Source organism: Lissotriton vulgaris, chromosome 2_1 (genome assembly GCF_964263255.1).
Source record: "Lissotriton vulgaris chromosome 2_1, aLisVul1.2, whole genome shotgun sequence".
Taxonomy (NCBI): Eukaryota; Metazoa; Chordata; class Amphibia; order Caudata; family Salamandridae; genus Lissotriton; species Lissotriton vulgaris.
The window spans coordinates 31309277-31336565 of record NC_141687.1 but is presented as its reverse complement, the minus strand read 5'-3'; the positions used below and the strand labels follow the sequence as shown (position 1 = coordinate 31336565).

Genomic DNA, 27289 nt, shown 5'->3' with positions numbered 1-27289 from the left:
CCATTGTCCTCTGAAAGATAAAAGACTAGTAGGCCCTACAAGTATTCAAACATGTGATCTGCAGAATACACAGTCTCTAACAGTAATTGCACTTACATATATCTTACTAGCCTGGATGAAGCGATTTACGCTGGGCTCCTTTGGAACCCAAGGTTAGTATTCAGTAGGAAAAATTATTGGTTAATGTGATTAGCGTTGTGCACCCAAGCAAAGCAGAGGAGAGGGTGCAGCCTTATGGCTAAAGAGTCCGATGTAGAAGCTGAGGAACCGGGTTCAAGTCTCGACGACTGACGCTAACATCCTGTGATTCTGGGAAAATCACTTAATGTCTCCATGCCTAACAAAAGTGAATGTGTCCTTGTGTAACGAAACTGGTGCTATGTAAATAGCGGGTCTAGTTTGCGCTATTAAAAACTCTAATAAATAAATTCTCTGCATCCAATCCAGGTTCTTGGTGGTAGATTAAAGTAATAGAAACCCGGTGTGATGACTAGTGGGGAGAGGGAGCTATGGGAGTTCATGCAGATGTTTGTGGGGTTAATGGTTGAGCTAGAGGAGATTAGGCAGGGTATCACTTTCAAGAAAAGGAGAAGCTGTGAGCTTTCAATGAGTTGTGGACAATTTGCAGAAACGCATTATTAGAAATGAATACAAACACGCATGTGACTTGGAGAAGGTTGAGCTCAGACAGAAGAGGCATGCAGGGATGGGAGGAAGAGAGTAGTCATATCAAAGAGAAACGGACGGAGGACCATCAGCAAAGTTGAATTATAGAGGACATTATCTGAGACAGCATGCAATCTAAGGCTGCAAGACTGCAGAAAGAAACAACATTATTTACATGTAAAGATATGTTTAATGGGCACAAGGATCAGGTGAACTGTCTGTCCACTGCTAGGCTAACTCTAGAAAACTGTTTCTGCCAGGAGAGCTGACCAGCAGCATAAAGTGACGGCTGGACGCAAACAAAGAAAAGAGATTCTGCTCATGCGGAGCAGATGTCTATTGATGCTCATCCTCAGGTCTGGGTCACAGTATTAATTAGAAAGCAGAGTGGGGTTGTTGGACTTGGCCCTTCCTGCTGGGTCATCCCTAAACTTTTTGCCTTTTTCCTCCTATATTTCCTCTGACCTGTTTTTGTTGGTTTAGGACTCTGGGCACTTTACCACTGCTGACCAGTGCTAAAGTGCATATGCTCTCCCTATGTAAAGTGTAACTGTGATTGGTATACCTGATTGGTTCATTGGATTTACTGTCAGTCCCCAGTAAAGTGCACCAGGAGTGCCAGGGCTTGTGAAGGCCAATACTGCTAGTGGGCCTGCAGCGCTAGTTGCGCCACCCACAAAAGCAGCCTTAAAATGTGTCTAGGGTCTGCCATTGCAGAACCTGCGTGCAGTCTGGTACTGTCATGCTGGCTGGGCAAGTGCACCCACTTGCCAGCCCCTAAACCTTCCCTTAACTTCATATTAGTCATCCCTACGTTAGGCCCTAGGGCAGGGTGCATTGTAAGTGTAAGGTAGGACAAGCTCTGAGGTGTGTGGCATGTCCTAATAGTGAATTACTGCCAAATTCGTTTTTCACTACTGTAAGGCTACCTGCTCCCTTTAGGCCAGAATGGGCTGCTGGAATTATTACACTCTATAATCCCAGCAGGCTCAGGGAACATGGTAGAGAGTCATGTTTAGTATGCCTGAACTCAGAATAATAAAATACATCTTTTAGTAAAGGTTATTTTAATATCCTGTGTTTGCCAATGCTACTTTTAGAAAGTTAGCATTTGCTTGCCTAACCATTTCAGCCCGCCTCTGCTAGTATGTGTATCTGACTGTCTGGGATGTGTGAGTGACAGGGCTGGGGGATGACAGGTGGTGAATTGAAAGATTACACCTTAGTGGGAGGTAGGAGTGGCCCTGGACTTCTAATCAGGCTGTGCTCTGCCACCACAATGCTGGCTCCGCCCCCCTGGGGAGCGACTGATGACTCAGCTGGCACCTGGCCCAGGAAGGACGAAGCACCATCAACAAGGTACTCCTGGCTGCCCCTGTCCACACAATGCTGGCTCCACCTACTGTGGAGCGTCTGATGTGCCTGCCCCTCACACTGAAAGAAGACACCAGAGTACACCCAACAAAATACTCAGAGACTGAAAGGAGTTATGCAGTGGCCCCCCTGGCCTGGGAGAACAAAGAAAACTCTGTATAAAAGTAGGAGCCCTGCTCCTTGTAAATTAGATCCTGTTTGTGCTACAGAAGAAACTCTGCCCGAAGAGAAGGACCTGGAAGGACAAGGAGGAGTGCTGTCTCTGGCCTGTGTCTGGTGCCTTGCTGCAGAAGGAGAGGAGAAGAAAAGACTGAAAGAGACTTTTGCTTTATTGAACTTTGTGCCAAACTCTGCTAAGAGATCTCCAAGGGCTTGCTGTGGAACTTGCCCCCTGAACTGCGCCCCAGGAACATTGGGCGCTACCCCCCCTGGAAGAGGAACTGCTGCTGAGGATTGTCGACCCTGCATCGCTGCCCTAAAGACCCCTGCTAACCCCTGTCCTGCCGAGCACCGTGAATTCCTGCCGCTGAGCCGCAGCTCGCCCCGCAAAGGTCATCGCTGTCTGACCCCAGCATCGTGACTGGCTCACCGAGCGGAAGAAACAACGCAAAGCAGAGGACCTGTCCGGTCCGATCACCGCCTTCTGCTGCCCCTGTGCTGTGGAAAGTAAAGAAAAGACGGACTAGCAGTACGGGTTCGCATCCTGAAGAAAAGCCCTGCAGAAAACCTCGAAGTCCGCTGCACCCCTCTCCAGGACCCCAGGACTCTGCCCTTGTGAGCCTGTGTCCCCCGGAGCACCGCCAGCCTGAAGAGAAGCGACCCCGTGGCCTCCGCGTCACCCCGCCCTCCAGGACAGCACCGCCCCGCTGGACGACAGCCTAGAGCCGTCCGACCCAAACTGCCATCAAGATAAGGTACTGTGCGCCTCGCTTCAGGACGTGTACATCATTGAGTGCGCTTCGCATTTCCCCCTTGAAAGGAGAGAGCCTGGTGCGCTGCGCTTCGAGGCCCGGACTGTGCGCGGCGTACACCGGCTGCTGAAGTGAACTGTTCCCTTCCTGAGAACTTCCCGCACCGCCAGAAGCGTGAGGCGTAGTGGGGCTCTCCCCGTGTATCAAGACGAAGTGTGCACCGTAGCCTGTGCGCTGGTGGTACGACTCGAACCCCCCATCAGGAAGTCCAGGTACCTTGGTTCGCTGCCCCATAGACTGTGCGCTGAGAACAGTGCGCTTGTGGCCCAGTACGCTGAATCTCCCCGCAGTACGAACCGAGCCGCACAAGCTTGGTACGCCTCGTACCACTGTTAGCATTGCAGGAAGAGTACGCGTCTCACGCGAGATGCGTGAGAGTTGGTAGGGCCGGGGCTAATAATCGTACGGAGTGCACCGGAGCGTTCTAAAAGGCCCCGACTTGGGAAATCACTATACCGGGCTCCTGAAAACAGAACCTGACGTCAGAGAAGGGGTTGTGAAGATATTTAACCCTTTGCAGAACCAGATTATTGCATTTAAAGAACTGTGGCATCCCCAAAGTAACTGGAACCATTTTTGAACTACGCAAAGACTGTATTTATAAAGCCTGCTCTAAAGATATATATAAAGGAGTTATATTTTTACAAGAATACAGTCTGGTGTCATTGTGTGGTGGGTTGGTGGTTGTTGTGTGCGATACTGCAAATGTTTAACCCTATGTACTCCAGAGTTTAGCCTAGACTGCTTGCGCCACACTACCTAGAGGGTGAGCAGGGGTTATTTCTGGGAGTAATCCTTTGCCCTGACGTAGAAGAGAGGGTCCCTGCTTGTTGCAAGTACATACCTGCGCCAACCAGAGACCCCCAATTCTAACAGGGGTGCATTCAGGGAGCCTCTGGATCGATGCGATCCAGGGTTGAGTGCAAGGACAGCTTCCCAGACCGGGTAAGGGTATTGTCTGCATTCCTGTGGATGGAGGGTGGCGATTCAGATGCTGAGACCGGTTATCTTCGTCAAACAAGCAGAAGATAAATCCAAAGATGTCATCAGCATGGCAATGTGGCACCGGGAAAAACTGACGAGGAGATGAGAAGGTGAAGAGTCTTTTGGAACATCACAGAAAAGAGCCATGTGAATGAGAAAAGCAGAGTTCCATCAGAGAGAAAGGCACAGATTCATGAGAAGGCCTGGAGTCCCGAAGTTGACATTCTTCAGGCTAAATGTGCCTTTTAACCAAGTGCACAAACAACATTTGCAGGGTAAGAATCTGAATGCAAATTACAACACATAAGCAATAAACAATCATTCATGTGTGCACAAACCAACATTTTACAGCAAACACTCTGCACTGTGAGAGACAATGAACTGACCAAAAACCCCAGCTAGCTTAAAACACGATTAGGGGAATCCAGTCATTTTCGCAACACACATAAAACACAAATTCAGTGTAAGAATTCAAAGCAAACTGGCAGACATGCACAATCAGGATCATGGGAATAACTAGCTGTGGTCACTGCTGGTAAACGCACACATCAAACTGCGGAGCTGGCCTTGCCAGGTCATCGTGACAAGATTTACAATGGGATATCTGAATGGCATAACGTTCCGGTAACAAGGGTAGGAGCTGTACCTTTGGTTTGTCCTTCAATGTCATCGGGACGGTCATTCCTTGCTGACACATTGACCAGAGACAATCCGTCCAGGAGAGGAGTGCCCAGGGGGAGCGCAAACAATGAGCGGGACTCCATCTGAGGAAACAGAAAGAGAAGCATGAAGCACAGACATAACACGGGCCGTGTAGAGACTGACAGTGTGTAAGAATGAGCATAGACATAACACGGGCCGCGTAGAGACTGACCGTGTGTAAGTATGAAACATAAACATAACATGGGCCGCGTAGAGACCGACAGTGTGTAAGCATGAAACATAGACATAACATGGGCCGCGTAGAGACTGACCATGTGTAAGCATAAAACATAGACACAACTCAGGCCGTGTAGAGACTGACAGCGTGTAAGCATGAAACATAGACATAACACGGGCCGTGTAGAGACTGACAGTGTGTAAGCATGAAACATAGACATAACATGGGCCGCGTAGAGACTGACAGTGTGTAAGCATGAAGCACAGACATAACACAGGCCCTGTAGAGACTGACAGTGTGTAAGCATGAAACATAGACATAACACGAGCCGTGTAGAGACTGACAGTGTGTAAGCATGAAACATAGACATAACATGGGCCGTGTAGAGACTGACAGTGTGTAAGCATGAAGCACAGACATACCACGGGCCCTATAGAGACTGACAGTGTGTAAGCATGAAACATAGACATAACACAGGCCGTGTAGAGACTGACAGTGTGTAAGCATGAAACATAGACATAACATGGGCCGCGTAGAGACTGACAGCGTGTAAGCATGAAACATAGACATAACACGGGCCGCGTAGAGACCGACAGTGTGTAAGCATGAAACATAGACATAACACGGGCCGCGTAGAGACTGACCATGTGTAAGCATAAAACATAGACACAACTCAGGCCGTGTAGAGACTGACAGTGTGTAAGCATAAAACATAGACATAATACAGGCCGTGTTAAGACTGACAGTGTGTAAGCATGAAACATAGACAAAACATGGGCCGCGTAGAGACTGACAGTGTGTAAGCATGAAGCACAGACATAACACAGGCCCTGTAGGGACTGAGAGTGTGTAAGCATAAAACATAGACATAATACAGGCCGTGTTAAGACTGGCAGTGTGTAAGCATGAAGCACAGACATAACACGGGCCCTGTAGAGACTGACAGTGTGTAAGCATAAAACATAGACATAATACAGGCCGTGTTAAGACTGGCAGTGTGTAAGCAGAGCACAGACATAACACGGGCCGTGTAGAGACTGATAGTGTGCCCTCTTCCCCAACTCCTTTGATCTGCGAATACATCGGAGGCAAAAAAGGAAGAGCTGATCATGAGAAACCTATCTGTGGTGCTATGAACTCAGTCCTGGCTGTCTTCACAGTCTGTGGCCTGTCTTGTTAGACTCCAGACTTCCAGTTCTAGGTCATCCATCAGCCTCTGCCTGCAGCCACTCGAGAACGCTCGCCTTTGCTCCCTAATCACAGTTCTGGTACCACCGTTAGCCGACCAGTCGCACCTTCAGCCATTCTCGTACTACCATCACCCCCTAATTTCAGACCTAGTTCCCATCACTATCAAACCCTGACTCAAGTCCACGATCAGAAAGCAGCTCATCCCCCATATTCAGTCTATGTCTAATGTGCTTGACCTCAGATGTCTACAGCCGCCCCTGGCATCAGAACCCAACTCCCTTCCCTGCCTTTATCCCTTGACTCTTGGTCAATGCATGGGAGCCAACGACGAAGGATCTTCTTTTATCCCTGGACTCTGAAACGACCCTACAACTACCAGTCACCATGGTACCTTCCACTCCTGTACCTCCTCCGCCCTGGGAGTAGTCAACCCTCCGCCTGAAGGCAATGATGTCAAGAGTAGGGTGAAGCCCGCTGAAAGCTGTTACGGATAAAGCCCACTCTAGCCGTCCATCACCCGAGGCGGAAGGGGTCTAAACTGCAGGAAATCTCTCCGGATAGAAAGACAGACACAAGATTAGAAGACCTCAGTCTTGAACCAGTCTTAAGGGATCGCCACTACACAACTCTCCACTGGCCCTTCTGAGAAGACACCCGACCTGCAGAAAACAAATCTTTTCCAGATACACCTTGGCTACCCTTAGGCCGCTGGCTATCACTGTGATCCCCTCGCCTGTAATGACAGGGTTCATGTGTCCTTATAACTTACTACCTCATCAAGCATTGCCCCTTCCCCCACCCTCCATGGATCGGGGACGCTGCTTCTAAAAGCTTGATCTCTGTTGTGTTTCTTGTTACAAGAAACACAACAGAGAGATGGCGCAGCTGTGCTGGCGAAACGTGAGATAACACCACAAATAATCATTCATCACTCGCATTAATGCAGTGCATGCTGGGATCTCCTTCAGTTTCATCTTAGGTGTGTGTTGTGGCTCTCTCTCTCTGGGGAGTGGTAATGGAAATGGAAAAGATAAAGGCAGAATGTCTTGAAACCTGTAAAACCTCAACCACTTCAGTCCAATCAGAACGTGCGGTACAAAAAACACAATTCTGAGTGCTGTGAGTCCTGAACCCAGAACATAATGAGGTGGAAACTGGAGAAATAACAGAGAGAGCCCAACCAAGGTAGCACCGAGAGACCGGCGGAGCACAGGTGGGAGCTGGAAATGCATTCGAAGAGGTGGATTTCCAACCGCTTGCTGAAGTAGAAGCTGATACTATTTGATGTGGATATATTGGCATGGGCGTGCCAGCCTCGCCCACGGTTTCTTTCCACTTCTTGTGGGTCACCATTGATTCCTCGATGTGAATGTGTGACCTCCTCTGGAGGCCTCTCACAAGCGGTTGCATAAGTCTTATGCGCCTCTTTGCGAGTCACCAGAAGACCCCGGGTCTTAGCAACAAGGCCGACTTCAGTCTCCCCATGTGTGGAAAGACCAGGCCCGGTTCCAGGAATTTTTATTTCGGTGGGCCAATGGTGCATTCAGGTGGGCCACTACGGGCTCGATTTGTCACACATATGTCTAGGCAGGCCTGCTTCAGGGCCCTTCGTTATCTCTTCTTAGTCTTACAAGGCCCAGTAAAATGCACTCTTTCCCAAATCTCTTTTTAAATGTAATCACTCTCAAAAAGTGTTTTTTCCATGTAATGTCCCTTTGATGGGAAGAGGAGGTTTCTAAGGTGGGAGTATCAGGCACTTCTCGGGCTCCCTCGGTGTGCGAGCCTTCCGAGAGAATCCCTCTTCATTACTACCTCCACCTGACCACGGACTCTGCAACGTACTCCCATACAGGCTTGATTATCCACTACTCCTCTCCAGTGCACCTCATCTCACAGATGACCTTGGGCCCCAGCCCCATATCAGGCACCATCAGGCTCTACTTTCATTTTTCCCGGTAAAAACATTAGTAAAATCACCTTCAAACTTAAAACATTGAATATAGTAGTAAATATAATTAGCATGCACTTTAAAGTATGTTCCACAGTAGCCCTTATAACCCAACAGCTAATTAGATAAACAAAAACAGAAAGGACGGCTTCAGCACTGATGCGAAAGTCTTTTTTGGCGCCGCACCAATAACCTCTTCTCCGTAAATACCTTTACTCCCACCTTCCAACAGTGCCCCCCAATTCTCATTGCCCCCTCTATTGACCTCCGCCTCGGATTCCCTCACAACCACACGCCACAAGTGCCCCTCATCTCCCCATAGCCCCTCCCCCTATTGACCTCCTCCTCGGATTCCCTCACTGCCACCCTCCAACAGTGCCCCTCATCTCTCCCTAACTACCCCCTCCACCCCATGACATCATCCTCGGATTCCCTCACTACCACCCTCCACCAGTGCCCCTCATCTCTCCGGAGCCCCTCCCACTACCTCCTCCTCAGATTCCCTCACTGCCACCGTCCATCACTGCCTCTTATCTTTACGTAGCCCCTCTCTCATATGCATTTCATTTGTCGCATAGCGCTACTCATATCAGTGTAGTGTGTGTCAGTACTTTACACAACGCACACATTATACAGAGACAATGAATCGTACAAGTATGTAAATCAGTCTACAGGGAATGTCATATAAGCCAATGAGGATTACAAGGTGTATGAATCACATGTCATCCATACTGGTGGGTGGGATATTTTAAGAGGGTTTGGTCTGGGGAAACACAACCTTAGGATTTAAAGAGTATTCCATGGGGTCAGCTTTACTGATAAAAATGTATATTTGCCCAAATATACTCATTTTAACAACATTAGATTAACAAAAGGCTGGGGAAGTTCTAACTATATCACAAAACAAAACAAGCAAAGTTCTAACTATACCATTCATGTTTGTATGCAGCTCTTAGATGACAGTTCATTGGTTACTGTCCTATGTAAGGATTATAACTTCTGAACTTTCAAGTAACACAAGGATCTCTGTAACAAAGGCAGTAACCCACTGAGCTATCCAGGGCTTTAAGTGGGCCGGGTCTCACTGGGTCTGAGCACAGGCAGTTTTTTTAAAGGGGCCTCGAAACGGGTCTCTTTCTGGCTCTGTTTTGTGTGCTGGTCACAGGTAGTGCGTTATTTTCCGAACTGCAGTGACAGCAGTCTGCTGTCACCGCAGTCCGGAAAAAAGTGCCAGGGCAAAAACAGAGCCCGATAGAGACCCGTTTCGAGACAGCAGGCACAACGGTGTATGCTGCTCACACTACTCACAAGTGGAAAGTTACGGCATAACGTCATGCCAAGTGAGCGTTGTAGGGAGAAGGGAAAGGGAAATCCTTTAAAGAGAGTCATTTTCTCTCTGGATTTCCCTTCTCTTTTTGAAACTCGGGAGCAGCAACATTGTCATGGTGTCACCAGGGCTTTAAGTGGAAGCTTTTGCAATATTATATACAAGCCATAGTTGCTGTTATTTATTTTATGCAACTAACAAACATTGACAAAGCCAATAGTCCTGGCTTGTAGGTATGATTTTACTTGTTGTATCATATACCTGGATACAATGACAGAAACAGTAAAATACAAGTCGGGCCGCACAGTGCTAAACACAGATTTTTAATGTACTGTTTTTAAGCCACGTCCTCATTTACATTGGCCACGCCCCTTTGAGAGACCCCGCAGTTTTTTCATCCCACTTAAAGCCCTGAATTTATCCACATAAAATACAGTTCATCAGCATTTAAAAACTACTAACAGAAAAATGATCGCTCTCCAGCAGGATCATTAATCACCAGCTGTTATCTGGGCATTTTGTATTATTATGTATGTATAGGCATTTATGTATGTATAGGCATTTATATAGCGCACTACTTACCCGGAGGGTCCCAAGGCGCTTCGACCGCTGCGAAACCCTTCCTGGCTTCCCTGAGAGATGGTCCCTTAATGGGTATCTCTAGGGTGAGACCAGGCATCCCCGGCGGTCTGGTGGGGCCGTTAGTGAAGATGAGGCAAGCTAATGCCCAGAGTTGCCGAGTGTGATCGCTGATCAGAGTGGGCACCGAGGCGAGAGAATTATCGAGTCCGCTGACCCTGGTCCAGAAACCTGCCGCGCCGGGAATCGAACCCTGGTCCCGGGCCGTCCTCTGCTCTCGGGTCTGCCGCCTCTAACCAGTGAGCCACACTACTTCACTATTGTTGTCCTGCATCAGCCATGATAATGATAAAAACTGTTTAAATGAAGCACACACGAAGTATGTGTCCTGCTGGGCCTGTGCAGATTTTAAAAAGAAAAAAATGTAGTAACGCATTCTCTTACCTACTCCATTAGTCAAACTTTGTGTCACAGCCTGATGTGACAAGCCACGGCAGGGGTCAGGAAAGGTGAATAGAAATAAACCAATTTTACAGAGACCTTTCAATACTGGGCTGATAATCCGTAGCTAACATCTGCTTCAAAACATGGGCCCTAAAGACTGCGGTTGTGCCACCGGTGGCTCTTGGTCATGTGCTGGGTCGTGCAAGTGTGAGAACTGCAAATGTACATCCTCGAAAAAAAGCTGCTGTGCCTGTTGCCCTCCCGGATGCGATAAATGTGGCCAGGGGTGTGCGTGCAAAGGAGGGTCGACGGAGAGATGCCGCTGTTGCACATAATTTGCAGATTGGCTTATTCGGTGCCCATGGAGTTGCTTAACACACAATGAATCGCACTTTTTGATTTATTTTTCTTTCTTGTGCAAATGAGCAATCTTAAAGTTACATATTATATATTTGTATATAAATGTTCTGCTAATAAAGTAACCTAAAGTACGGAAATAAATAAACAAACTTCTTTTCTCCTGCGCTACATAGAAAAAGAAATCTCAATGCAGCATGCCAGTAGGCAAGGTGACCAAAGGTGACCGTTGTGAAAGAAAGGATCGCCATGCTGAGATAAAGGGGTGAAAACATAAGCAAAGCCTCGTTGACATGTAAATGGTCTTGTAAAGACCTGTGAAGTACTCGGTAAAACTGTCAGTGTGTGCGCCCGGAGAAGCTGTCACGGCCCGGGCTGTCACACACGAAGGGGGAGGGTTGAAGCACTTTGATCCCAAAGGCGCTGCCCGCCTGCCTTCAAGCCCTCACTGTGAGGGCCAAAGATCCTGTTTGGGTGGGCCTGGCCCACCCGGCCCACCCGCATGAACCGGGCCTGGGAAAGACCTGCACACAATTTGCACTTTACAAAGACAATCCTATTGAAAGTGAACCTGCTGTGTGTGCCAGCTCTGAGAGGCACATTCTGACAACTGGGCCTTTGCAACATGTTCTGGAGGAGTCTGCCCCCATGACCGAGTGAAATGTGGGTCACTGCCTGGTCTGTACCCATGTAATCATAACCATCGCTTCTCACTCGCAGGAGATGTCAGCAGCGAGGAATTAACTCATTAGGCTACCTGCAGAATAAACAATGTGTAATATTCGGGCTTTTTTATGCGATTCAACTTTATGACTCTGCAAAAACAACCTCCTGGGGGTTTCAAAGCGAGCCTGTGAATGTGCGACTGCTGTTAATCCCCCCTTAACCTTCCTAACTAGTCAGTTATCTTTCCATCTAGCACCCCCCCCCCCCCCCCCCCCCCTTCTAGGTGCCCTTGGTGCACGCCCACGTCCCCACTGTTGTTCCCTCGAACTTCCTGTCTCTTGATGGGGTCTGCACCCCTCCCCCTCCCCTTCCTTTCACAGTACCTGGCTTCCTGCCCCCCCTCTCCCAGCCGCCACCGCTTAGCTCCAGCCTTCATGGCGCTATATACCCTTCACCTGAGTTCAGCCGCACGCCTCGGCGCTGGTGCCCGGTGCCCGCTGAGAGCGGGGCTGTGGCCCTCCCTCTGGGACTCGGGGCAGTCACGGGGAATTTGCACTGTGCAGTCTTCCTGTAACCTGGACCTTCCCTTCTGCCTGGGAGCCTGCTCTTACTGCCTTATCGGGATATCTTTTATCAGCACGAACTTGACAACTAGTTTTTTTAACTAGTTCCATTCTTGTCGAGCACCCCATGGATGGCACGGGTGTCAGACTCCTGCCCCTGCCCAGTGTGCCCACCCCATGGAGGGCACGGGTGTCAGACTACTGCCCCTGCCCAGTGTGCCCACCCCATGGAGGGCACAGGTGTCAGACTCCTGCCCCTGCCCAGTGTGCCCACCCCATGGAGGGCACGGGTGTCAGACTCCTGCTGGTTTACAAGGCTTCGGCTGGTTAATCTAACCCTGCCCAGTGTGCCCACCCCATGGAGGGCACGGGTGTCAGACTCCTGCTGGTTTATCTAACCCTGCCCAGTGTGCCCACCCCATGGAGGGCACGGGTGTCAGACTCCTGCTGGTTTACAAGGCTTCGGCTGGTTAATCTAACCCTGCCCAGTGTGCCCACCCCATGGAGGGCACGGGTGTCAGACTCCTGCTGGTTTACAAGGCTTCGGCTGGTTAGTCTAACCCTGCCCAGTGTGCCCACCCCATGGAGGGCACAGGTGTCAGACTCCTGCTGGTTTACAAGGCTTCGGCTGGTTAGTCTAACCCTGCCCAGTGTGCCCACCCTCGTGGAGGACACGGGTGTCAGACTCCTGCTGGTTTACAAGGCTTCGGCTAGTTAATCTAACCCTGCCCAGTGTGCCCACCCCCATGGAGGGCACAGGTGTCAGACTCCTGCTGGTTTACAAGGCTTCAGCTAGTTAATCTAACCCTGCCCAGTGTGCCCACCCCATGGAGGGCACAGGTGTCAGACTCCTGCTGGTTTACAAGGCTTCGGCTGGTTAATCTAACCCTGCCCAGTGTGCCCACCCCATGGAGGGCACGGGTGTCAGACTCCTGCTGGTTTACAAGGCTTCGGCTGGTTAATCTAACCCTGCCCAGTGTGCCCACCCCATGGAGGGCACGGGTGTCAGACTCCTGCTGGTTTACAAGGCTTCGGCTAGTTAATCTAACCCTGCCCAGTGTGCCCACCCCCATGGAGGGCACGGGTGTCAGACTCCTGCTGGTTTACAAGGCTTCGGCTAGTTAATCTAACCCTGCCCAGTGTGCCCACCCCCATGGAGGGCACGGGTGTCAGACTCCTGCTGGTTTACAAGGCTTTGGCTAGTTAATCTAACCCTGCCCAGTGTACCCACCCCCATGTGCCTAACTCCTCCTCTAGCAGGGCTCCACCCTCTTTGCATCATCATCATCATCATCATCATCACACGATAAGCAAGCAGCCGTCCTGCACAGCTGCCATGTGGCCCCATCATGATATGTCCAGTCACTAATGGATATTTTCAGCCTCCAGCAATGATGCCATGTGGGATTTATACTGTCCCTGTTTAAAACTGCAAGCCTGGGCTTCAGGTGAAGGCTCTGTCGGAAGAGGAGGGTGGGAGCACACTGCCTTATCCCAGCACTCAATTTGTCCCATTGCATCATGATAAATGCAGCGCATGACAACATTTGCTTCAGCAGTAAGTAACCCTTGCTGGTGCAGCCTGTGCGGTGTGACTCTAGATATGTGTTTCTGGGTTCATTCCTTCATCAGCAGAGAGCAACAAGTCATTTTGGGGAGTGCTGGAAATGCTGCCCAAAGTCTTCTCCAGTCTCTGTCCCACTCACCGGGTGCAGGTGCATCAACACAAACTCATCAGCTCAGTAGCTTAAAGGAGCCTTTTCAAACAGGAGGAGGGTGGGGGCACACTGCCTCACACCCCAGCACTCAATTTGCCCAAATACATCATACTAAATGTAGTGTACAATGCCACTTACTTTAAATGAGGCAGTGAATATGTGTACATTTGCACTTTATAAATCACACAAATATGTTACTTAAAAAGACAGTACTAGGCGAAGATGTCTACATCATAGGTGCCTAGCTACGCTAACCAAAGGTCTCAGAAACTTTTAGGCCGTGTTGTGCAGGGCCGTGAGAGATTAACTGCAAAAACATTTTGCACTGTATTTCAGAAGCCGCGAAAGGCTTTTAAATTCAGAAGTCAAATAAGGGTTTCCCACCAGGACGTGACCAAAACTGGCATTTATGCTTGTAAAGCAGTCGGTCTGTCCATAATCGATTCCAGGGAGAAAGTAAAACTGTACAGTGTTCAGCATGAAAAGTGAAGCGTTGCAGCAAGGGGGCAACAGTCTGATGACAAAGCAAGGGTCTCAGAGAGCATATGCCTCCAGCCCGAATCCGGGCCTAGAAGTACCACACTTACAATCTTGACATACTCATGAGCAACCTGACAACGACGCAGGACCCGACTGCTGCGGTCTCACACTGATGCAGTGCTGCTCAGAGTTCCTGACCGCAAGGCTTGACTTCCACGCATCCACCCGACCACGGAAATCGAAACCAACGCATTGTCCTCACTGCGTGGAGATTGACGAATATCGCTACTTGTGACCAGTAAAGGTAATTTGTTTACTGGGGCCTGCATGGGTCCTGTAGCCAGCCGGAGCTCCATTGCGGTCAGCTCGAACTTTGCCCCAGCCCAGCGAAATCTTAATTTATTTTATTTATTTATTTATTTATTTATTGAAGTTTTGTATAGCGCTAGCTGGACCCGAGGGTATCAGAGCGCTTCACAGCAAATAGAGAGATGCAACCAGGGCAATAAGCATGGAAAACAAGAATCAGAAACGATAGGAGGGAAATATAGCCTGTACACCAACAGAACAACAACAATAATAACGCAGTAAGAGACGGAGTTCGGGGGCGAATCAGTTAGTTCTGAATTCCGCAAAGGCTATCAGATTTCTGCTGTTGGGAGATGGGCTTCTCGCTAAGCACCGGAGCGTTCAAGGAAGAGGGCTTTGAGTAGCGTTTTGAATTGTGGGAAGGAGGCGGTCGTTCTGATATGTGGGGGGATGGAGTTCCAAATCCTGGGAGCGTTCCCCGCAAAAGATTTGTTTGAGGTCTTGCGTTTCTGTGATTTCAGCGGGATGAGCAGGAGTGTGTTGGAGCTTCTGAGGTTCCTGGATTGACCAGCCCTTTTGAGTTTAGAGGCCAGGTATTCTGGTTTGCCTGTATGCAAGGCTTTATGTGTGAGGCAAGCTGTGCGGAAGTTGGCTCGTTGGTCAATCGGGAGCCATTTCAGTTCTTTGAGTGCCGGTGAGATGTGGTCAAATTTCTTTGTTCCTGTGATCATTCTTGCGGCAGCGTTGAGGGTGGAGTTGAGGGGTCCCAGGTGTGACTTGGCTGTTCCAGTCAGTACAGCAATGCCATAGTCAATTCTTGAGAGCACAAGTGCCTGGGTGGCATGTTTCAGATCTTTGGGTGGGAGGAAGGGTTTAATTTTGTAGAGAAGTTTCAAGTTCAAGAACGCGCTTTTGGCGGTATTGGAGATGTGCTTCTTCATGTCCAGTTTGGGATCGAGAGTGATTCCTAGTGATTTTGCTGAGTCTGTTGGAGTAAGAGAGACATTGAGGGCATTTAAGGCTTTGAGCCATTCCACTATTTGTGGGTTTTCATCTTTGTTCGAAATTAGGAGGACTTCCGTTTTCTCTTCGTTCAGTTTGAGGTGGTTGGCTGAGAGCCAGTGTTGAACCTCCATGAGTGTAGCATTAAGTCTGTGAATGTCAGCGATCGAAGTGGTTTCCAAGTAGAGTTGAGTGTCATCCGCGTACAGGTGGAAGGGGATGTTAGAGTTCCTTAGGAGAGAGGTGAGGGGTTCCATGTAGATGTTGAAAAGTTGTGGGGAGAGTACTGATCCTTGGGGAACACCTCTGTTGATGGGGAGGGGGTCTGACTCGAAACTATTGATCTTTATTCTTTGAGAGCGGTTGTTAAGAAAGGAGGCGAACCATTTTAGGACTGTGTTTTCGATGCCCGCTCTTTCTCGGAGGACATTAAGTAGGAGGGAGTGATCAACTGTGTCAAACGCAGCCGAGAGGTCAAGGAGAATGAGGAGGCTACATTGGTTGGAGTCAAGTGACATGTGCAAGTCATCAAGGACATTAAGGATAGCGGTTTCCGTACTGCAGCCCTTTCTGAACCCGGATTGGAGAGGATCCAGTAGGTTAGAATTGTCTAAGTGTTGGTTTAACTGTGAAAGCACACATCTTTCCAGAATTTTGGCTAGGAACGGAAGATTCGAGACCGGTCTGAAGTTGTTCATGTCTGTGAGATCAAGGCCGGGTTTTTTGAGCAGAGGAGTGACTTGTCCTAGTTTAAGGCAGTCAGGGATGATGCCCTCGCTTAAGGAGCTATTGATGATCTTGCCCCAGATTGGGGCTAGGGTGAGCTTCAAGTCCTTGGTCAGTCTTGAGGGAAGTAGATCGAGAGAGTGAGAGGAGGGTTTCGCTGCGTCGATAAGATTGCTTATCATTTCAACCTCGACCGGCTGGAAAGAAGACCAGCGGGAAGGTGAGGTTACTGGGGGGTTGTGGATGATTGCAGTGCTCTGGATGAAGGAGCGATCGATTTTGGCGATTTTTTCATTGAAGAAGCTTGCGAAGTTGTCGCAAGCTTTTTTTAGTGCTTCTTGCTTTTTTCATTGAAGAAGCTTGCGAAGTTGTCGCAAGCTTTTTTTAGTGCTTCTTGCTTCTAAGCGAATTATTGCATGAATTGCTTCAAAATTCAATATTTCAACTTCTACATATTGGACTTTTGTCATTTTGGTCTTGTTTTGTTCAGAATATAATTATCTATTTTTCTAATCTGATGAAGAGTCTTTTTGTGGATTTTTTACTGTGTTGTGGTGTGAATTATTGCACAAATACTTTACACATTGCCTCCCAAGTTAAGACTGCCTGCTCGGTCTTTGCCACTGGATTCAAGCAAGCCTGGCTGAAGACGGCTGTAATGCCAGAAACCGGTCCTAGGAAGCTTGAATCCGGTCCAGGGAAGGCATGGCTTGGCAGTTAGGGCTGCACTGTTCCCATGAAGCACATGGTCAGACTGATTTGCATATGGCCACGCCTGAACTGGGGTGGCAGAGTGGGCTAAAGAACTGTGATGGATTAAACCCAGATCTGTTGACTGGGTGTGAGTGTTTGATTAGTTCAGATGCTCCGTCCATCACCACCCCCTTTTGTACCGCTACGATATTAATAAACATATTTATTTTACTGAAAGACATACATTCACTGGATGGTGTCATGAGTGATGTCATGAGTGATGTCACTGACCATGTCATGAGTGATGTAATATGTGACGTCATCAGCAGTGTATTGCAGGCGCGCAAGTTTCAGTGAGTCCAACTAACTATAACGTGGGAATTTCAATAGTTTTATGTCAGTAAAATTTCCAGTTAACTATAACTGGTGTCAAACCTATGGTTTTTTCAGTGAATTTCATAGGTTTTTGAAATGCTAATTCCTAACTATAACTGGTGTGAAACCTATAGTTTTTTCAGTGAATTTCATAGGTTTTTTAAATGCTAATTCCTAACTATATATAGGGCCTCAATCCTGTTTTTTTCAGTGAATTTCAAAGGTTTTTTAATAGCAAATTTCTATAGCTATGAAATGAAATATTTTTTATATTGAACCCTATATTGTATATTTATGTAATACTATTTTTTTATGTATATTGTTCATGTTTTTTTAATTTTTTTAAACATTTTTTTGCCCTGGAGCGCTCCTGGTGCGCGTCCCGGTGAGCGCACCAGTAAGCGCAGTCTTGCGGCGCGCCCCTGCGTATGGGTGAGCGTCCCGTTAGCGCTATTGCTGCGAACGAAAACATCATTGTGACGTATCGCGTAGCCGCGTCCGCGTGATATGCACGGCATAAGCGCACCCGGAAGCACTTGAGCGCATACGATTGCGCTACGTAACCATCCGACGCGCTTACGCGGCGCGCCCCGGGGCACGTAGCGTAAGCGCGTCGGGTCATGTGACCTAAAAATAACACTTTTTATTGGTTCAGGACAGTTTTTTTTCCTAATGATGAAAGCCCCCACCTTTTTTCCTCATTCTCACTTTGTACTTTGAGTGAGGAAGACCTGTCAGAGCTATTACTAATTTGTACTCAGAAATGGCTTCAGTAGCAGCAGCAGCAGGAGCATCTCAGCCACCACCACCACCACCAAGAGGACCACCCCAACACCACAGTGGTGGAGATGAAGAAGAGGAGGAGGAGGAGGAGGAGAAGGAGAGGAGGAGGTTCCTGCAAGAAGATAATACCCCATATAGGCCAAAGCAGCACATTATCTGGGAGTTTTTTTCAATCCCAAAGGACCTCAAAAAAGTAAATGCGCCAAGGGTTACTTGCCTAATCTGTGGCACTGAACTTTCAAGGGGGAACCCTAACAAAAAGTACTCTTTTGGCAATAATACCATGATTCGCCACATGCAACGCCGGCACCCTAACAACTATGCTGCGGCAGAGGTCAGAGAACTGGCCAGAAACCCTCCCCAATCTTCACCCAGCACCTCCAAAAGTAAGCAACCCACTCCATCGGGTCCAGAGACAAGGGAGATGGTCCCAAACATACAACCCCAGTTTGGACAATACAAAATCAGTTGTATATTTTGTGGTAAAACAATTACCTATGGTGAGAAAAGCATAAAACTCATCAACCGTGCTGGTGACAACCACGTGTGCCCCAAAAAACATACATTTTTTCCTGGGTTTTTTGCTCCAGTTGAGCCGTTTACAATTCCCTGTTTTTTGTTTGTCCCCATAAAAATAACAAAAAATAAATAAAATTGTTCATAAAAGCCAAAAAAAGTACAAAATGTTCCAAAAATAAAAATAAAAAAAATATAAAACAACAAAAAGAATAAAAAAACAGTTCTTTTTAGAACTACCTCCAATTTATATAAAAATGCTACATTTATTAAAAACTCTGTCATTCTTTTTTCCCCATGGTACGCTCCCCGGTGCGCGTATCACCGCGTAAATCAAAAAAATGTTTTTTATTTTTTTGCCCCGCGGGGCCCTTTAATGGCCCCCACATCAAACCTGGGGGGTCTACTCTGCCCCCTTTTGGTCATTTCCCCCTTTGTTTTTGCCATCTCTTGTGTCTCGATCCTACCGAGACACAAGATGGCGGCCGCTCGGACTGTTTGGAATGTTGACAGACACCCAAGAGCCAATCAGCTTTCCGCGCGCGAACTCGCGTAGCGCGCTGGTACGCGCCCCGGTGTGCGTACCGGTGCGCGCTTATAGATATATATATTTTTTTGGACATAAATTACTCGAAATCCACTGGAGCACATATCTTGAGACATAGCAAAGGCACATCGGGCTACCAGTCCCTACAATTTTGCCAAGCTTGGTGGAAATCCATTCAGCCGTTCGGGCTAAAAGTGAGTCCAACCGCCCTATGGAAATTAACATGGGGAAAACACGTTTTAGGACCCCCCTTTTATCTCGGCCCCCGCTTGACGAATGCCCCCCAAACTTTCAGGGAAGGAGCGGAGCGCCGCAAGGCAAATTTGAGGAAAATTTCAGGCAGATTCCTCAACCGGTGCCAAAGTTATTCCCAATAGAATGTTGCGAAATCCCTATACAAAATAATCCTAACTAGAACTACCTACTGGCGACCGCCAGTAGGTAATATATATATATATATATATATATATATATATATATATATATTTATATTACCTACTGGCAGTCGCCAGTAGGTAGTTCTAGTTAGGATTATTTTGTATAGGGATTTCGCAACATTCTATATATTACCTACTGGCAGTCGCCAGTAGGTAGTATAGGGATTTCGCAACATTCTATTGGGAATAACTTTGGCGCCGGTTGAGGAATCTGCCTGCCTCAAATTTGCCTTGCGGCACTCCACTCCTTCCCTGAAAGTTTGGGGGGGATTCGTCAAGCGGGGCCGAGATAAAAGGAGGGTCCCAAAACGTGTTTTCCCCATGTTAATTTCCATAGGGCGGTTGGACTCACTTTTAGCCCGAACAGCAGAATGGATTTCCACCAAACTTGGCAACATTGTAGGGACTGGTAGCCCGATGTGCCTTTGCTATGTCTCAAGATATGTGGTCAGTGGTTTTTGAGTAATTTAGGTTCAAAAAAATATGTATATATCTAAAAGCGCGCCCCGGTACGCGCACCGGGGCGCGCTCCAGCGCGCTACGCGAGCAGAAGGCTGATTGGCTCTCGGGTGTCTGTCAACATTCCAAACAGTCCGGAGCGGCCACCATCTTGTGTCTCGGTAGGATCGAGACACAAGAGGTGGCAAAAACAAAGTGGGAAATGACCAAACGGGGACAGGGTAGACCCCCCCTGACCCCCTAGGTTTGATGTGGGGGCTATAAAAGGACCCGCAGGGCAAAAAAATTTATTTGTGCGGGGGGAGCGCCCGGTACGCGCACCGGGGAGCGTACCATGGGGAAAAAAGAATGACAGATTTTTTTGAAAAAAAGTAGCATTTTTTTTATAAATTTGAGGTAGTTCTAAAAAGAAGTTTTTTTTATCCTTTTTGTTGTTTTATATTTTTTTATTGTTTTTTGGAACATTTTGTACTTTTTTTGGCTTTATGAACAATTTTATATTTTTTTTGTTATTTTAATGGGGACAAACAAAAAACAGGGAATTGTAAACGGCTCAACTGGAGCAAAAAAAAACAGGAAAAAATTAATGTTTTTTGGGGCACATGTGGTTGTCACCAACACGGTTGATGAGCTTAATGCTTTGCTCACCATACGTAATTGTTTGCCCACAAAGTATACATACGATTTTGTAATTTCCAAACTTGGGTTGTATGTTTGGGACCATCTCCCTTGCCTCTGGACCTGATGGAGTGGGTTGCTTACTTTGGGAGGTGCTGGGAGAAGATTGGGGAGGGTTCCTGGCCATTTCTCGGACCTCTGCCCTAGCATAGTTGTTAGGGTGCCGACGTTGCATGTGGCGAATCATGGTGTTGTTGCCAAAAGAGTATTTTTTGTTAGGATTCCCCCTTAAAAGTATAGTGCCACAGATTAGGCAGGTAACCTTTAGCGCATGTACTTTTTTGAGGTCCTTTGGGATTGAAAAAAACTCCCAGACTATGTGCTCCTTTGGCTTGTAGGTGGGAGTATCTTCATGCAGGAATGTCCTCCTCTCCTCCTCCTCATCTCCACCACTGTGGTGTTGTGGTGGTCCTTGTGGTGGTGGTGGTGGTGGTGGCTGAGATGCTCCTGCTGCTACTGTAGCCATTTTTTAGACAAATAGGTACAGATAGGTCTTTCAATAGGTCTTCTTCACTCAAAGTACAAAGTGAGAATGAGGAAAATAGGTGGGGGCTTTCATCATTTGGAAAACAAAACTGTCCTGAACCAATGAAAAGTGTTATTTTCAGGTCACATGACTCGGGCTTTCATCATTTAGAAACCAAAACTGTTCTGAACCAATGAAAAGTGTTATTTTCAGGTCACATGACCCGACGCGCTTACGCTACGCGACCCGGGCGCTTAAGTAGCGCGTTCGTATGCGCGTGGGTGCTTCCGGGTGCGCTTACGCCGTGCGTATCACGCGGACATGCGATACGTCACAATGATGTTTTCGTACGCGCCAATAGCGCTAACGGGACGCTCCCCGGTACGCGCCAGAAGACGGCGCTATCCGGTGCGCTCACCGGTACGCGCACCGGGAGCGCTCCAAAGCAACAAAAAAAAAAACCATGAACAATATACATAAATAACATAGTATTACATAAATATACAATATAGGATTAATTATAAAAAAAATATTACATTTCATAGCTATAGAAATTTGCTATTAAAAACCTTTGAAATTCACTGAAAAAACATAGGTTTGAGGCCCTATATATAGTTAGGAATTAGCATTTAAAAAACCTATGAAATTCACTAAAAAAACCATAGGTTTCACACCAGTTATAGTTAGGAATTAGCATTTAAAAAACCTTTGAAATTCACTGAAAAAACCATAGGTTTCACACCAGTTATAGTTAGGAATTAGCATTTAAAAAACCTATTAAATTCACTGAAAAAACCATAGGTTTCACACCAGTTATAGTTAGCTGTAAATTTTACTGACATAAAACCAATGAAATTCCCACGTTATAGTTAGTTGGACTCACTATAACTTGCGCGCCTGCAATGCACTGCTGATGACGTCACATATTACATCACTCATGACATGGTCAGTGACATCACTCATGACATCACTAATGACACCATGCTTGTGACAGAGTGACAGACCTCCTTTCAGTGTAATGTAACCCTTGAAACACATATTCAAAAATAAAAACTAACATTTTCAAAAAAATTGAGATACCCATACCAGTTACAACAACCAATTCAGTAATTCCACCATGTATATACACTTCCACTCATTCACGAACAGTTCTATATAGATACTCATACATATACTCACTCATCATATGTAGTAATACCCCTATACATCCTGTTACACACCGACAGTCATCCAAAAGTTTCTCACACACATACTCACACATGCAAATAAAGTATTGAACATCAATTTATTTTCATATACAGCTATACACACACTACCACCTTACTTGTAAGGAAACTTAGACATACTTACTCCCTTAAACAATCACTTATAGAAACACATACTTATTTAAACAAGAACTCTTTCAATCTCTCACTCTCACATATAATCACTTATATACATCAATACTCACATATACTAGATTAAAACATATGTCGTTACTGATAAAGACAATAGTGAGACAGTTATTCACTCACTAACACACACATATACACACTCATCCACCCATACAGTCCTGTACATATGCTGTCTTCAAAACACATACAAACAGTGAGTCAGTCACCAACCCATGCAGCCAGTTATACACAAAGTGAAACACTAATACATATATTTCAATATTTAAAAGTTACTCGCTAATATATGTATTCACTAAAATACACCTAATAAGTCAGTTAACCAATATTTTTTTTTTAAACATCCATTTACACACGTATTTAACCACTTATTCTTCCATCAACCTTTACAAATACATATATAAAACATATTTATTTTTCAGAAAGACACACATTCACTGGATGGTGTCATCAGTGATGTCACTGACCATGTCATGAGTGATGTATCAGTTATAGTGAGTCCAACTAACTATAACATGGGAATTTCATTGGTTTAATGTCAGTAAAATTTCCAGCTAACTAGAACTGGTGTGAAACCTATGGTTTTCTTCAGCGAAAAAAAAAAAAAAATATATATATATATATATATATATATATATATATATATATATATATATATATATATATATATATATATATATATATATATATACACACACACACACACACACACACACACAACCATGAATGGTCAAAAGATTCATAGTCAGCCTAGCATTCGGGTAACAGCAGCATGGCATCCCCCGTCTTCCTCTGCTACTGTTTCAAGTCAGTTTCAACATGTACATCTGGGGAATGATACTGCCCCCCTCCCCCGAGTCCACAATCTGGGGTGATATTTCCTCCGTCTCAAAGGTTCCTAGGCCCAGGCTGCATGCCACCGTTTCTTTGTCCTTCGCCATCCACATTACCTCTGCCCCTTGCTGCCCACCTGCACCAGCTGCTGCCACTCCCTCCTGGCACACTCTGCTCCAGGCAGGCCTCTTTGCCGTTCACTCCGAGAAGTTTAACGGAGGAGTCAGAAATGGAACTTCATTTTCGGCCTGTCACTTTCGGTGACCTCGCCTGGATATGCGCGCCATCAACGGGTCAGCGTTCCCACTTCCCTGCTACCGGAGGCGCTCTGCCGTGGTCCACGCGGTATTGGACTAGGGCTCTTAGAGCATGTTTCAAGATGGCCGCCACGATTGTCCCCGCCTACCAGTGCGCACGCGTTACCGACTCTTTCAACGTTTGATTAGTGGTTACGATGTGTTGCGGCCTCCTTACAACCAGGCACAGCCTTCAAGCAAAAGAACTGCCTAGCTTTAAGATGTCCGCAAATGAGAACGTCCGTGCCCCAAACCTGTGCTGCCGTTCCCTTCCGGAGTGACGTCACTTCCGCATGCCGCTGTCAAACAAGGCTCTACATGTCCAGACCACAACAAACCGAAGCCCCGCCCCCAGGAAGACTCCACCTTCTCAGCGAGGCTCCTGGAAGGTAGCGAGCGGCCGCGCCCCTGCGCCGGCTGGTCAGAGCGGTTGTCAGTCAGCGGGACTGACAGACTAGCAGCGGACGGCAGGGCGGTGGCAGACCCAGGAGCCGGGCTGCTGGGTAAGGGGCTGGGCGGGGCGGGTGGCAGGCATGGCACCCGTTTGAAAGTGCCACCTCTTCTTACCCAATAGCATTGGCAGTAGTCAGGCAGCCTGTGCCGAGGCAGGCAGTGCCCGGCCAGGGCAGCAGCCAGTGACAGGCGGCACCTGTGAAAGTGCCCTTCAGGCCACTGCTGAGGCGGCTTCTGCCAGGCAGAGCCCTGGCAGGCACTGATGCAGCTGGTTCACAGCTGTCCTGGATGTCTAACTCTCGGTACTGGGATCGTGAGGCCCATGCATCTAAAAGTGAAACTACAAGTCCCAGAATGCAGTCTTCAGTGTACAGCTACCCCGTGTGCTTTGAGCCACTGGGATATTATGGGCAGGCAGGGATCACTTGTAAGAAGGAGAATGTGTAGCACAGGGCCGGGGACAGTGTGTGAACCTTCAGTCCTCTGGCCCCAGGGCTCTTATTTGCCACCTGTTCGGCGTCAATACTTTACTGAGTGAGTTACAAGTCTGAACATATACATGGAAAACATGTCTAGGTGAACTTTCCATTCATGAGGAGGACACATTGGGATCTATACTGTTGCATGGGTCTGCCGTATCCAATGGCATTTTATTTACATGTGGCGTTTGAAGGGTTAGGAATAACTAGACACGTTATTGTTGAATCACCAGGCTGTATGGATGAAGGCCACAGTGAGACTGGGGCTCCTGCTGAAGGTAAGTGGCATCACAGAGGCACACCAAAACAGAAGGTCCAATATAAACATTGAATATACAGGTATACATGATTACTTGTGTACATTTATTCTTCCTGAACGTTGTCAGTTTAACTAGAAATTCTTAATTCGATGATGCAGTGCTGGATAATGCTGATCTTCGTGACTTTTTTGGGAGTCCTGTGACTCAGATTCCTAAGTGGTTTATTAAGACTATCAAGCTAGTTTCAGAGCATTTCCGGTTGTGACAAGGGACTTGATAAGGGTAAATACACCTTGTCCCCTTTACTTTTGAAAATTATGTTGAAACCACTCATTAAGCTTTCAGAACTACAAAAACAGTTCCTAGGCATCAAGTTTGTCGCCAACTCCTATAAACTTGCTGTTTCACAATATTATTTGCTTGATGTGAGAGATTGCTTCATGTGAGGCTACACTTAGCGGTATTAATGACAGCTCCCTTGTCATGGGTTACAAATTCAACCAGAATTAAATACAGTGTATGCCAGAAGAGGTATATTGTACTGTAAACTATGATTGCCGCCACAGAGGGTGGAGAGGTCTATTGCACTATTTGGGTGTATACTTCATGAGCAGTACAGCTTATAATGCAGACATTAATCTAGCTAGAACACCGGAGATCATCTCTAAAATTAATCAAAAAAGGTCTTCTAAATAGCTTTTTTGGTGGAGCCATATAAAATCAACCAAAATTAAATCCTTTCATTAATTACTTAATCACTAAGTCGTTACAGTGGTTACATATACATTTTTCTAAATCTGTTGATAAGTTCATTTATTAATTCTTCTGGGCAAAGAAAATGCTCTAATCACGTTTCCAAAACTCAGATTGAATATGGACCGAGGTACATTGAGAATCACTAGATTTTCTTCTGAGCAAACTGCCATTTTGAAACCCAAAGGGATCGGTTGGTTTATAAACACACATTATCCCCCTTTATTGATCTTGTATCGAGATGAACATACTAAAGCCATCTACACACTCATCAGTCTTGTATATGGACCCTGCAATAACAAACATCTCTTGAGAATATTTTTGTATACACATCACAAGCTATTTTTATGGTGAGCAATAATGTTAAAATTGTTTGTGAATGCTTTGTCAGTTCTGAGACGGAATAATCACGAAACAAACTTTTTGAATGTCATTCCCCTAAGTGGGTGGAAACCAGTCTGTCTAGATTTCAGAGTTTATATTTTAGAATGCTTTTCCGTTATCCCTATGTACAATTACAGGACTGTTTAGGTCTCTTAATATTGAGAGGGGCCGCAGGCTGGTGTTCTGCGGTGGGTGGGTATGGAGATGGGTGGGAGGGCTGTGTTCTGCGGTGGCTGGGTCTGGAGATGGGTGGGAGAGCTGTGTTCTGCGGTGGGTGGGTCTGGAGATGGGTGGCAGGGCTGTGTTCTGCGGTGGGTGGGTATGGAGATGGGTGGGAGAGCTGTGTTCTGCGGTGGGTGGGTCTGGAGATGGGTAGGAGAGCTGTGTTCTGCCGTGGGTGGATCTGGACTTGGGTGGGAGGGCTGTGTCCTGCGGTGGGTGGGTATGGAGATGGGTGGCAGGGCTGTGTTCTGCGTTGCGTGGGTCTGGAGATGGGTGGGAGAGCTGTGTTCTGCGGTGGGTGGGTCTGGATATGGGTAGGAGATCTGTGTTCTGCGGTGGGTGGGTATGGAGATGGGTGGGAGGGCTGTGTCCTGCGGTGGGTGGGTATGGAGATGGGTGGCAGGGCTGTGTTCTGCGGTGGCTTGGTCTGGAGATGGGTGGGAGAGCTGTGTTCTGCGGTGGCTGGGTCTGGAGATGGGTGGGAGAGCTGTGTTCTGCGGTGGGTGGGTATGGAGATGGGTGGGAGGGCTGTGTCCTGCGGTGGGTGGGTATGGAGATGGGTGGGAGGGCTGTGTCCTGCGGTGGGTGGGTCTGGAGATGGGTGGGAGAGCTGTGTTCTGCGGTGGCTGGGTCTGGAGATGGGTGGGAGAGCTGTGTTCTGCGGTGGCTGGGTCTGGAGATGGGTGGGAGAGCTGTGTTCTGCGGTGGGTGGGTCTGGATATGGGTAGGAGATCTGTGTTCTGCGGTGGGTGGGTATGGAGATGGGTGGGAGGGCTGTGTCCTGCGGTGGGTGGGTATGGAGATGGGTGGCAGGGCTGTGTTCTGCGGTGGGTGGGTATGGAGATGGGTGGGAGAGCTGTGTTCTGCGGTGGGTGGGTCTGGAGATGGGTAGGAGAGCTGTGTTCTGCCGTGGGTGGATCTGGACTTGGGTGGGAGGGCTGTGTCCTGCGGTGGGTGGGTATGGAGATGGGTGGCAGGGCTGTGTTCTGCGTTGCGTGGGTCTGGAGATGGGTGGGAGAGCTGTGTTCTGCGGTGGGTGGGTATGGAGATGGGTGGCAGGGCTGTGTTCTGCGGTGGC

At 47.4% G+C, this 27289-nt stretch overlaps 2 protein-coding genes and 1 pseudogene across 15 annotated transcripts in view; 2 read left to right on the top strand and 1 right to left on the bottom strand.

Annotated features, from left to right (window-relative positions):
• The window catches only part of ANKZF1 (ankyrin repeat and zinc finger peptidyl tRNA hydrolase 1), a 217242-nt gene extending 193345 nt beyond the window's left edge, over window positions 1-23897 (bottom strand). For 2 of the 6 annotated variants that reach the window (XM_086954365.1, XM_086954369.1), the window contains exons 1-2: window positions 11771-11941; window positions 4642-4759 (exon numbers count right to left, since the gene is read on the bottom strand). In XM_086954365.1, the coding sequence (XP_086810491.1) occupies window positions 4642-4759 (118 nt within the window). In that variant the 5' untranslated portion in view covers window positions 11771-11941. Of the gene's footprint in view, window positions 1-4641; window positions 4760-11770; window positions 11967-23480 lie in introns of those variants that run through there. The other 4 variants (XM_086954366.1, XM_086954363.1, XM_086954368.1 and 1 more) reach the window with 4 other exon arrangements.
• LOC147729499 (metallothionein pseudogene) lies at window positions 10508-10699 on the top strand (annotated as a pseudogene).
• An 88-nt stretch (window positions 23898-23985) lies between the features above and the next one.
• ATG9A (autophagy related 9A) overlaps window positions 23986-27289 on the top strand; it is a 302329-nt gene continuing 299025 nt past the window's right edge. For all 9 annotated transcript variants that reach the window (XR_015308324.1, XR_015308321.1, XR_015308320.1 and 6 more), the window contains exon 1: window positions 23986-24163. The gene's annotated coding sequence lies outside the window, so the exon portion shown is untranslated. The remainder of the gene's footprint in view (window positions 24164-27289) is intronic.